This window comes from Moschus berezovskii, chromosome 9 (assembly GCF_049115385.1).
Source record: "Moschus berezovskii isolate FMDL1 chromosome 9, NW_MosBer_1.0, whole genome shotgun sequence".
Classification (NCBI taxonomy): domain Eukaryota; kingdom Metazoa; phylum Chordata; class Mammalia; order Artiodactyla; family Moschidae; genus Moschus; species Moschus berezovskii.
Window position 1 is genome coordinate 85,920,530 of NC_142468.1, and position 12,535 is coordinate 85,933,064.

Sequence of the window (12,535 nt, forward strand, 5' to 3'; positions counted from 1 at the left end):
GCTATCTCTTGAGGGTTAGTCCAAGGAGACCATCTCTCCAAACCAGTTGAATATGGCCATGTCTAGGCTCCTTTGATGGAGAAAGAAATGGCAATCCACTCCAGTATTCATGCCTGGGAAATCCTGTGGACAGAGGAGCCTGGAGGGCTGCAGTCCATAGGGTTGCAGAGTCAGACATGACTGAAATGACTTAGCAGGCTCCTTTGACCCAAGAATTGTATGAAAGTCCTGATACTTTGACCACCTGATGTGAAGAACTGACTCATTGGTAAAGACCCTGATGCTGGGAAAGATTGAAGGCAGGAGGAGAAGGGGACAACAGAGGATGAGATGGTTGGGTGGAATCACTGACTCAATGGACATGAGTTTGAGTAAGCTCTTGGAGTTGTTGATGGGCAGGGAAGCCTGGCATGCTGCAGTCCATGGGGTCACAAAGAGTTGGACACGACTGAGCAACTGAACTGAACTGAACTACATGCAAGGCACATTTCATGTGTGTTAGTGAATTAAATCCTCACAGCAATCCCATAAGGTAGATTCTGTTGTGACCCCTGGTTTACGGATCAATTGGGTACAACACAGTAGGTTGCTGGTTTTTTTTGTGATGTATCTGTATTCACTATTTTTCCTCATGGCCCTGACTCACAGTTCCTATGATATACTGGGCAGTGAGTTATCTAGTTAAAACAGAAATGTATCAGGTAGGTGTAGGTTGGAAGCGGATACTTGGAAAGAAGGTCAGCTAGGGATCAGAGAGTTAAGTATCTTGAATTAATTTTTCTACAGCTGTGAGGCATTTACTGACATTTTTGAGCAGGAAGTGGCATGATGACCATTTTTAGCAAAATTGGTCTGAAAAGATAGGCAGGATGAATTGAGGGTGTGAGGAGGGTGGGAGGTAAATGTGGTATCAGCTGACCAGTTAGGAAGCTGATGAAACAGTCCGTGGCAGGGTGATGTGATAAAAAACTGGGTCACAGTAGTGATAACAGTAACACGGAGCCACAGATAGAACAGCCACTATGAAGGTCCTGGTGACTGCTGTCATACAGATAATAGTAAGTCTGAAGGGCTGGAGGAGTCACAGGAGGCTCACTCTCTGATAGGGTGATGGGGAAGGTGGTGAATTTATTTTTATTTATTTTGTATCTGTTTGTTTATTTGGCTGCACAGGGTCTTAGTGGGGGCAGTCAGGATCTTTAGTTGCAGCATGTGGGATCTAGGTCTCTGACCAGGGATCGAACCCCAGGCCCCCTGCATTGGGAGCATGGAGTCTTAACCACTGGACCAATGGGGTAAGTCCCAAAGGTGGTGAATTTAGTGTTAGCTTTTTTAAAATTTTTACTTTGCAGAATATTGATTTCATTCCAGTCTGGAATGTGTTATTGTATTTGGTATCCTGACTTCAATTCTTAAACTTTATTTTGTGTGTGTCCCAGTTTTTGGTATGGATGGCATTATTTATCTGTATATTTTCAGTTCAGTTCAGTTCAGTCGCTCAGTTGTGTCCGACTCTTTGCGACCCCATGAATCGCATAGCTTCATGTTAATCCTTCACCTAGTAAAACTAGGATCTTTACTTATTATTTAATATGTAAGTAAGATGTTATTATTATTAATATATGTAAATTATTAATAACATTATCATTTACTGTAGGTTATCAGACCAGGATGAAGAGGGCAAGACCGAGAAGAAATGTATCATATCTGACCCCTCCTTTTCCATGGTAGCAGTTCAACGAGAAGATAGTGGTATCACCTGGGAGACCAGTTCAAGTAGGCCTTCCACTCCTTGGGCCTCGGAAGAAAGTCAGACGTCTGGCGTGTGTAGTCTGGAAGGGTCGACTCTGAATTCTCCTCCAGGGAATGTTTCCTTTATCGTGGATGAAGTTAAAAAAGTTCAGAAAAGAAAGCCTAAGTCAAAGCATGGCTCACCATCTCTGCGTCGGAAAGGCAACAAAAAGAGAAATTCTTTCGAATCCCAAGATGTTCCTGCAAACAAAACAAGTACTCCTTTAATTTCAGAAAGCCAGGAACTAACCATCCAGAAAGAGAAGTCATCTACTGGCACTTATGATAAGATGAGGAAAAAGAAGAGCACCTCAAGTACACCTCCCATTACGGGGGCAATATACAAAGAACACAAGCCCTTAGTGTTAAGGCCAGTCTACATCGGAACAGTACAGTATAAAATCAAGATGTTCAATTCTGTTAAAGAAGAATTAATTCCTCTGCAATTTTATGGAACATTGCCAAAGGGTTATGTCATTAAAGAAATCCATTATAGGAAGGGGAAAGATGCATCCATTAGTCTAGAGCCAGAGTCAGACGATCATGATCTTAAAGTAGTTTCCGAAACAAGCAAATCAGTAGCCCAAAGCATAGAAGATGTTAAAGTAAAAGAGCTTGCTCCATCCTGGAGAGATGCGTTCTCCAAAGGATCAAAATCCCTGACCTCCTTATTCAGTCATGAAGATCAGAAGAAAACTTACGATGATTTTCCCTTAAGGGCTGCCTCTGCCGACCAGCACACAGCTTCCTCTCATACAAATCATGCCATAGCAGAACGGGAATCACAGCTCAGCCCTCCTCGGGTAGTGCCACAGCTGCTGGCTGATGAAGCAAAGCCCCGTGAAATGAAGCCTTCCTCTCTTACACCCGACACATCTGTAGCCGCGTTCCTGGAAACTGCGAAGGAAGAATCTGAGGCTGGTTCACAAGAAACAGTAATTGCAGAGCCTGACTCTTCAGTCTCACCGCCTGTACTGGATGAAGTGAAGACGGAAGACATGTCTTCGATTGACCATTCCATTTCACTAGAGGCAGAGAAGGGTTCTCTGGAATCAGGTGCACCAGGTCTGACAGCCTCTATCCAGGAAGATTTCAGCCCTGAGAGAGAAGAGCTGGATCTGACTTCACGGGAAAGGGCAGAACCAGTCGCTGACCAACTGACCCCTCCTCATCTCAGCATCAAAGGAGAGAAGGAAGAATCTGTGCCCGAGCCATCCATTTCTCTTTCTGAACCTCTAGTGTTAGGAGAACCAGAGAAGGAAGAAATAGAAATGCCTCTACCAATGGCTGCTACCCCTGAACCTGAAGATTCTAACTTAGTGGAAGTGGAAGAGATCATAGAACTTGATTACCCAGAAAGTCCATCAGTTTCTGAGGAGCCCTTCCCACCACGCTTGGTCCCTGAAGTGGAGGAAAAAGAGGAGGACACCCTTCTGCCATTACTGACAACTTCAACACCTGAACATGTCACTTTGTCTGAGGAAGAAAGAGAGGAAAATGAGTCTGTTTCTACTGATTCTGCTTTTGTGTCAGAGTATTCAGCCCCACAGGATTGGAACTATGAACTAGAGAAGCAAGAAGCTGAGCCAGTTTCTTCACCTCATGTGAAAGCTGTATCTGAACATGCAGTTTTGTCAGAAGAAGAGAAGGACACATTTGAGCCTTCTTCCCCAACTTCAGCTTCTATATCTGTCTCACCATCCACAACTGAGAAAACTCTTGAATGCCAGTTCCCACTATTCTCAGCAGTTACACCAGAACCCATGATCCTGTCTGGAGAAGAGGCCTCAGAAAGTGGACGTTACACGCCGGACTCCACATCTGCTTCTGAATATTTAGTTCCCTCTCAGGCAACAGAAGAGTCACCAAAGAAAACCGTAGACCTTAAGTCCCCATTAAAGTCACAAGGTGTTTCTGAGCCCCTGATTCTGTCAGAGGAAGAGAATGAAGACCCTGGGCTGTGTTCCCCAGAGGTCGCCTCTCTTTCTGAACGTTCTCTCTCACCACACACAACTGAGGGGACTTCTGAATGCCAGGCCCCACCGCTTTCAGCCGTGACATCTGAACACACCGTCCTGTCAGAAGAAGAGAACCTAGGAAATGAGGGTGTCACACCAGATTCAGCACTGACCTTCCAAAATGTAGGCCCACCAAATCTAAGACAGGAATCCCCAAAGAACATAATTGACGATGTCTCCCTGTTGAAATCAGAAGGTGTTTCTGAGCGCAAGACTGTGTTAGAAGAAGAGAAGGAAGACGCTGGATTCTGTACCCCAGAGGCGGCCTCGTCGCCTGAACGCTCCCTCCCACCATCCACAGCTGAGGGGACTCCTGAATGCCAGGCCCCACGACTTTCAGCTGCCCCCCCTGATCATGTGGTCCTCTCGGAAGAAGAGACAGTAGAAATGGAGCGGTACACACCCTCTTCCACCTCTGCTTCTGAACTTTCGGTACTACCATATGCAAAACCGGAATCACAGGAGGAAGAAACTGTCCACACATCCCCTTTAAATCTAAAAGGTTCCTCCTCCCCCATGATTTTCTCAGAAGAAGAGCAAGAAGACATTGGACCTTTTTCTCCAGACTCGGCTTTTGTGTCAGAATTCTCATTTCCACCCTGTGCAACAACAGGGAAGAGAGAATTTGAGTGTGATTCTCCAATATGTTTAACATCACCATCTGAACACACTATTTTGTCAGATGAAGACACTGAGGAAACGGAACTTTTTTCTCCAGACTCAGCATCACAAGTTTCCATCCCACCATATAAGATTCCAGAAATGAACAAAAAGGAAATTGAGCCTGATTCACTGTTAACTGCCATGGCTGCATCCGGATATTCCTGCTTCTCAGAAGCAGATGAGGAAGAAATTGCACCAACAACGGCTCCACCTGTACCTGAGCATCTAAGTTCATCACAGAAGCAAAGAGCTGAACCTTCGATGTCTGCATCTGAAGACTTGAGTCAGCTCCCTTCAACAAGTGAAGCAGAGAAAGCAGAAATTAAGCCAGATGCTCAAACAACATCAACATCTGTATCTGAATATCTCATTCTAACACAGAAGCAGAGAACTCGAACGTATTTAGAACCTGAGCCTGAAGACTTGGTTCCACCATGTTTAACCAGTGATTCAGAGAGGGGAGAAACGAAGTCTAGTTCATCGCTAGTTGCAACACCTGCACAATCACCCACAGTAAAGGAAGAAGCCAAATCTGTTTTGCCGGCATCTCAGTGTTCAGTTTCACCTGAGTCAGTACATGCAATTAAGAAAGAACAAGAACCCAAAACATCCCTCACTCCAAAATCTGCAGATGAACAGATGGCTTTGTCAAAAGTTGAAAGTAAGGAAGAAATTGTGCCTGATTCTCAAGAAGCTATAGCACATGGATTGCAGGATCAAGAAATGGAGCCTCAGCCTCCAAATGTCCCAGAGTCTGGGATGAAAGATTCAGTTCTGCCTGACTTGGCAGATGAGCCAAAGAAGGATGTCAAACCCAATTTAGCTCCAACTGTGACATCTGAACTAGAACAGAGAAGGTTGTCAGAGAATGAGTCTGAAGTAATGAGGCCATATTCACCTCTAAAGGAAACATCTTTATCTAGACCTGAGATTTCATCAGTGGTAAAAACAGAAGGGAAACTTGATTCTAAAGTAACTGGTACACCTAGAGTGCTGCGTTCAACTTCACCAGGAGTGGAACAGGAAGTTGAGCATGGACCACCTGTACCAGAATTTTCAGCTTTGTCAGAAGAAATAAAGAAAGAAATTGAACCCAGTTCTTCAATAATCACAACATCTGAGACAAAGCATGATTCAGACTTAACCAAATTAGCAAAAGAAGAAATCCCAACAGACTTACCTGTTACCACCCCTATAGTCTTAACAAAAGTAGAAAAGAGTGAATTAGGAAGTGCTTTACCACCTATAGATGAGCATTCACTTTTTAAAGAAGAAGACAAGGTAGCAATCAAAGCTAGTCCTTCTCCCACTGAAACTGCTGCATCACAATATCCAGCTTGGTCTGAAGTCGAGAAAGAAATTAAATTTGATTTACCTGCAAGCATATCCTCTATATCAGAGCATTCTGTTTTGCCAAAGGTAGAGACTGAAGACATTAAACCTGGGTTGGCAGTAACCAAAACTTTGTCTTCTCAGCATTCAGATGTATCAAAAGAAGCAAGGGTGGAAGACAAACAATATCTTTCATTTTCTACAGTTCTCGACTCTGAATATTTGGATTTATCACAGAAAAAAAATTCTGTGTCTGCCTCAGAGATGTCAGGACCTGAACATGTGCCTTCACTCAGCCTAGGTAGTGAGATAAAGAAAACAGAAATTGAACTTCCTTCCTCACAGAACATGTCACCTGCACCCATATATAAAGTCCCCAAAGGCAATGATGAGGTGACAGCAAGTTCTCCTCCTGAGTTGCAACATATAACATCAGAAGATTTAGCTTCAACATTCTTAGCCTTCAGTGGTGATAAGAGGGAACAGGCAGTAGAGACACCCTCTGTAATTCAGGGAGATTTCCAGTCAGAAAAACCAGGTCTCGCTCTGGCACAGCTCTCTTTGGAATCCGAGAAGAGAGACAAGACACATCCAGTATCAGAATTACCTGATACTGGAAATGCTGGCTCAGAATTCGCTGGTGATTTAAGTAGGAAAAGTGGATCCATACAGACAGAACATATAAAATCTCCCCTACCTGAAACAGAGAATTCTGTCTTAGCAAAGGGCCTACCTGAGCTCAGGAGCCGAGGAGAAGGAAAAGAGGAAAACAGGGAACTTCATGTGTCAACTACAGTTCCTGAAATTTCAGAGGTTTCTTCATACCTTAGGGAGGAACCTCAGATTCAAGAAATGAAATCTCTCTCTGCTAAGGTAGTTAGCTTAGGATCAAGGGAAGCATTTACCTCTCGACTTGAAGGAGACAGCCTAGAAGAACTTCAGTCATACACTTTATCCTCAAAAGGATTATCAGAAGAGCTGGACCATTCAGCTGACTTTAAAAAAGAAGAAAAACAAGAAATAAGCCCATTACTGCCAGCAGGAAATTTAAAGGCACAAGTGACAGAAGATACTGTAACTGAGCTAAATGAAACTGACCAACCAAATTCATTTCATGTACTGCAGAGTATAACAGAGCCATCAAAGATCACTTCTTCAAAGATCACTTCTGACCTCTTTGTGCCACAGAAGCCTGAAGAAGCACTTGATTCAGATCAAGCTGCTACATTACCTGACATAAGCAGGTCTTTTGCAGATAAACAAGACCTGGGTATTAAACAAGTTTTGTTTATGAAAGAACATTTGCCTTTGGAAGAATCAAAATTATTTATGACAACTGAACCTACAGATGTTAAAGAAACACACATGAAAGAGGCCCTTATTTCTCCAAAGGATGAAAACTGGATGCTGAAAAAGCCAGAAAGAGACTTGGTAAATCATCATGAAGAAAGAGTCATGGGGTCTGTGCAGCTGGATTCCTCCGGTACCAGTGATCTGATGACAGGGCAGCTCAAGCCTGCTCTGCCAGAGAAGGACCACACGCCTGAAATCAGAAAGCAGATTCTGCCACCTTCTGCAGCAGAACCTCACTTAGCATTCCAAGAGCCAGTGTCTACTCTCAATACCTCCCGTGATAATGTAGAGACCTTAGCAACGGAAACTTACTCTTCTGAAGACATAAAGCTGGCCCCGAAACCAAAACCTTTAGTTCCAGCTGGAAATGTGGAGAGAAGTGAGGCAGAAGGGAAGCAGACCCTTTCTTTTGCCGGGGGTGAAAGTTTGGTAGTGGAGAAAGCAAACACAGAAATTTCCAGGCCTTTCAAAGAAGACAACCAGGAAGAAATCAAAACACCTTATGAAGGAGGCCTCCAGAAACCAGTCTCTGGCCCATCAATGGAACAAGTCAAATCAGAAACTCCTCCCTCTCTTGTCAAAGCTGCCCATGTCTTGGCTAAAGCGGCAGAACCTGCACTGGGCGTTGAAAAAGAAGCACATGGCCGTATATCCCCTTTGCCTGGAGAGAAGCCATTAGAAGAATCCAACGTGGTTCAGCCAAAGGTTGCAGATGATGCTAATGAGAGAGGGAAACCACCATCCGAAGTGAAAGCACCCACACAAATAAAACCACTCTCCTCAACCCAAGAAAATGAAGAACCCCAACCCCTAGAGTCACCTGAGGGGATACAAAAGCCGCCCAAGCAGCAGAAGGCAGTGGAGCCAAGCATCTCTGAGGAAAAGGGAAAGAAAGGAATTTCATCTTTCACATCATGGGTGTCCAGTTTCTTTTTTAGATCAAGCACTCTAGATAACAAAGTTGCTGAAAAAGAAGATTTAGAAGCTCAACCCAGCCCATCTGAAGAAAAAACAGTGACTGTGATAGATTCTGAAGGTCCTGCTCCAGCTGACGTTCATGGAACTGAGAAGCCAGTGGATCATATATTCCCAGAGGCCAGACCTGAAACTGCTTCAGAATCTACAGATTCTTTAGTTAAATCTGATGAGCATCAAGATTTTAAAGTAAAACCCGCCTTGTTATCAAATGTAGAAGTTTCACCACAGCCAAAATCTGTGGTGAAAGAAGATTATGGGAAGAAAGAAGTCCTAGACTATTTAGAAGAAATGGACCTGACCTCAGTAGTTACTTCTGCTGATGGCGAGGGACATCTTAGAATTCAGTCTTATTCTCCCATGGGTGAGAAATCCATTATGGAAGAAGCCAAAACTTCTGTTCCTCTTCATGTCACTGATAGTAAAAGACTCCAGAAGCCAGAAATCTCCCCTCGATCTAAATGGAATATTTCTATTCTTAAAGAAGAGCCAAGAAGTGATCAAAAAGAAAAACCACTCTTTTTAGTTGATGCAACAGATAAGGTGCTACAACAGCCAGAATCAGCTTCATCTAGCTTTGCAAGTAAAAATATTACAGAAGAATCAGAGAAACTGGGGTCAGTAATTTTGCCAGGAGAAGAACCTAAAGACAGTTTAATTGATCTTGGTGAAGACAGACTAGGGAAAGAGAGGCCAAAACCCGTTTCCTTGAAAGTGTCTGAAGAGGAAATAAAACTCAGATCTGTTAGCCCAGCTGAGGAGAAAGGTAACTTGGGAATGAGATCATTTTCCGTGGCAGAAAAGAAGGTGCTGGCAGAAAAACAAGAGACAGCAGCCCCATTACAACATAGAGATATTAATGAAATAGAGAAGGCAGAAATTATACATGGGCTTAGCCCTGTTAAATTGGAAGAACCAAAAGCTTCTACTATGCTGCAGCAAGTCTATCAAAATGAAGATCACAAAGAAAGACACAAAATTATTGAGGAGGAGAAAGGAGAAGAAAAAGAAGAGCAGTCACATGCATTTTCAGAAGGAAGGGAGCAGGAAATTGAGCCATATTCCATAAGTATAGCTGGACATCCACCTGAAGAGTCAGATATCTCTTTCTGTCTTACTTTGGGTGAAACCCCACCATTTTCATTAGTTAAAACTACAGAAGCTGCTGAAACATCAGAAACCACGATCTCAGAGGCTTACTCTGAAATCAGGGAAACAAAGGCAGTAGGAAGTCAACCACATCCATTAGAAGAACGTGAAGTTTTGGTGGAGAAAACCAAGGCTTTCCTTCCAGTGGATCTTCCTTATCGTGATGAAATAAATGAGCCCTCTTTACCTAAGGAAGGAAACGTGGTACTGGAAAAGTCAAGCAGGGATGTGGTGACTCACAGTGAAGAAAAGGGACAGGTCAGAGTGTCAGAGCTGCCAAAAGGTGGCTCAGTCGGTACCACAAAAGAAAGTAAACAAGGCTCTCCATCTAAAGAATCTGAAAGGATTTTAGATCGTCCTTTTGGTGAAACAAAGAGCTTAGAAACACCTTCATATCTGTTGCCATCTGTGAAACTGCAAACACTTGCTTCAGGAGCATCTCCAGAAGTTAGTCCAGAGAAGAAAGAAGAACTGCCATGGTCAGAAGTGACTCCGGATAGGCCTACAGTCCATACTACTCAGACATCTCAAGATCGAACATTGGAAATGTTTGAACAGCCTGTTCTTGTTTCAAAACACCACTTGGAGGCTGTAGAAGATTCCCATGTATATGAACCATGCCCTTCAGCAAGCAGTAACTATGCTCAATTTATAACTAATGCATCAACAGTCAGTGCTGATGAGATGGTTTCTAAGGAGCCTGAAGACTCAAGTGTAAGAGATGAAGAATTTACAGTGACTAGTAAGCCAGCTGGACTTTCTGAAGATCAAAAGAGTGCCTTCAGTATCATTTCTGAAGGTTGTGAGATACTGAATATTCATGCTCCTGCCTTTATTTCTTCAGTTGATCAGGAAGAAAGTGAACAAATGCAAGATAAGTTAGAATATTTGGAAGAGAAGATCTCATTTAAGCCTATACTCCTCCATGATGAGAGTGAGGAAGTTACTTGCCATAGAACACTACAGAGTAAGTTAGAAGATTCTGATATAAAAGTTATACCATTGAAAGAAGACCAACAAAAGGAAATTCTTACAGCCAAAGAGGAGATATCCACAGACTCAGAAACTGGTGATTTAGCCTTTAATCAGTCCACAAGTCCCAATGAAGAGGATTACTTTGAAAAATATACATTGATTGATTATAACATCTCCCCTGACCCAGAAAAACAGAGAGCTCCATGGAAATTAAATGTAGAGGCAGAACTATCAAAGGAAGTTCCAGAAGGAACTGTCTCTTTCCCAGAACGTTCAGAGGAAGGTACCCTAGAACATGAATATGACTTGGTGAAATTAGATGAAAGTTTTTATGGACTCGAAAAGGACTATTGCAAATTATCTGACCCAGAGACCCAAAAGTCTTTGGTTATCCAAAAATTAGCAGACAGAGATGCTCCAAAGAGCATAGACAGAGACGTGGACTCAAAGTCACCTGGGATGCCTTTATTTGATGAAGGGGAAGGAGTTTTGTCACGAACCCAGATTTTTCCTACCACTGCAAAAGCCATCAATCCTGAACTTCTGGAGGAGCCACCTGCACTTGCATTTTTATACAAAGATCTATATGAAGAAGCAGTTGGAGAGAAAAAGAAAGAAGGGGAGACAGCTTCTGAAGGTGACAGTGTGAATTCTGAAGCTTCATTTCCAAGCAGAAATTCTGACACCGATGATGGAACAGGAATATATTTTGAGAAGTACATACTCAAAGATGACATTCTCCATGACACATCTGTAACTGAAAAGGACCAAGGCCAAGGTCTCGAAGAAAAGCCAATTGGTAAGGATGATTCATACCAACAAATAACTGCAGAAGGGGAAATTTGGGGCAAGTTTGCAACTATTGGCAGCGAGGAGAGTCTGGAAGAGAAGCAGAAAGCAGCTTACGGGGAAGGAGAGTCAGTAGGCCACATGGAGACCCTGGACAATGCAGCTATGCAGAGGAAAGCTCCCATCACCGAGGAAGTCAGAGTGGTTACCCAGAGGATAAGCTATGCGGTTCCATTTGAAGATACTCATCATGTCCTGGAGAGAGTAGATGAAACGAGCAGTCAGACTAATGAAGCAGCAACTGCAAACCCAGAGGTCAGTCTGAATGTCCCAGTGCAAGTGTCCTTCCCAGAGGAAGAATTTGCATCTGGTGCAACTTGCATGCAAGAAACACTGCAAGAAGAACCTCAAATAATGGTTCCCCCTGAGCCGAGTGAAGACTGGGTCCGCAGTAGCCCTGTTCAGGACGAGTATGAATTTGCTGAATCCCTGAATTATGAAGTGGTTGCTCAAGACACTCTATCAGAAGACCTGTATTCAGAGTCCACCCCTGAAGATGTGTTATCTCAAGGAAAAGAATCCTTTGAACACGTCAGTGAAAATGAACTTGTGTCTGAAGCAGAACAAAGAAAATCTGCTGAACAGAAAGAGTTGGGCATAGAGATAGCAGAACAAGACCAGTTACTATCAGAGTTGGTAACCGAGAAGGAAGAAAAGGAAATGAAAACATCTCAGATTGACACATATTGCTACACGTGCAAAAGCCCAATTTCTGCTGTTGACAAGATGCTTGGCACTCACAAGGACCATGAGATTTCAACACTTGATACAGCTATAAGTGCTGTAAAGGTAAATAGATTTAAAGTAAGTGTGTAATCATATGTAGACAATCTGTTTTCTCATTTTCTCAATTTAAAAAATGACCAATATTTGATACATTCATCTTTAGGCATAATAGTCTGAAAAAAAAACCTAAGAATATTTCCCTAGTTATTTAGTTAACATCGCTTTGACAGGCATTTATTGGGTACATAATATGTGCAGGGTTTTTTTTAAATTCTCTGTATACCAGGATAAAAAACTGGCATTCCCAGTTAACTGTCTTTGAGGTCTCTTGTTTTATAAAAGTAGCCCTTAACATTATCCAAAATAGAAATAATTTTAAATACAAAAATACATGCTAGAGTATAGAACACAATTTATTTTCTATTATCTACAGTATGATCCTTCAAGAATACATATTATATCATATTAAACAATTTTATTGCAAGTTTTATAAAATGCTCAAGACAGTAAGGCATTTAAAATTTTTATTTTCTCCACATTTCTTCTTTATTTATAAAATTGATGGTAGAAATGGAAAGTTTTTGCATTCCTTCTGGCTGTCTATAGACTCCCAATGTTAGAAAGTTAGTCACAACACCTATCCTTATAAATATGTTACTTCTTAGAAATACTTTTCTTTAAGATTCTCGCCTACCTTTCGGTAG

At 42.4% G+C, this 12,535-nt stretch overlaps 1 protein-coding gene across 1 annotated transcript in view; it reads left to right on the plus strand.

The window, feature by feature from the left end:
• Positions 1–12,535, plus strand: part of CMYA5 (cardiomyopathy associated 5) — a 104,902-nt gene that overhangs the window by 48,499 nt on the left and 43,868 nt on the right. The window contains exon 2 of the mRNA XM_055436249.2: positions 1,658–11,894. Coding sequence (XP_055292224.2) covers positions 1,658–11,894 — 10,237 coding nt within the window. The remainder of the gene's footprint in view (positions 1–1,657; positions 11,895–12,535) is intronic.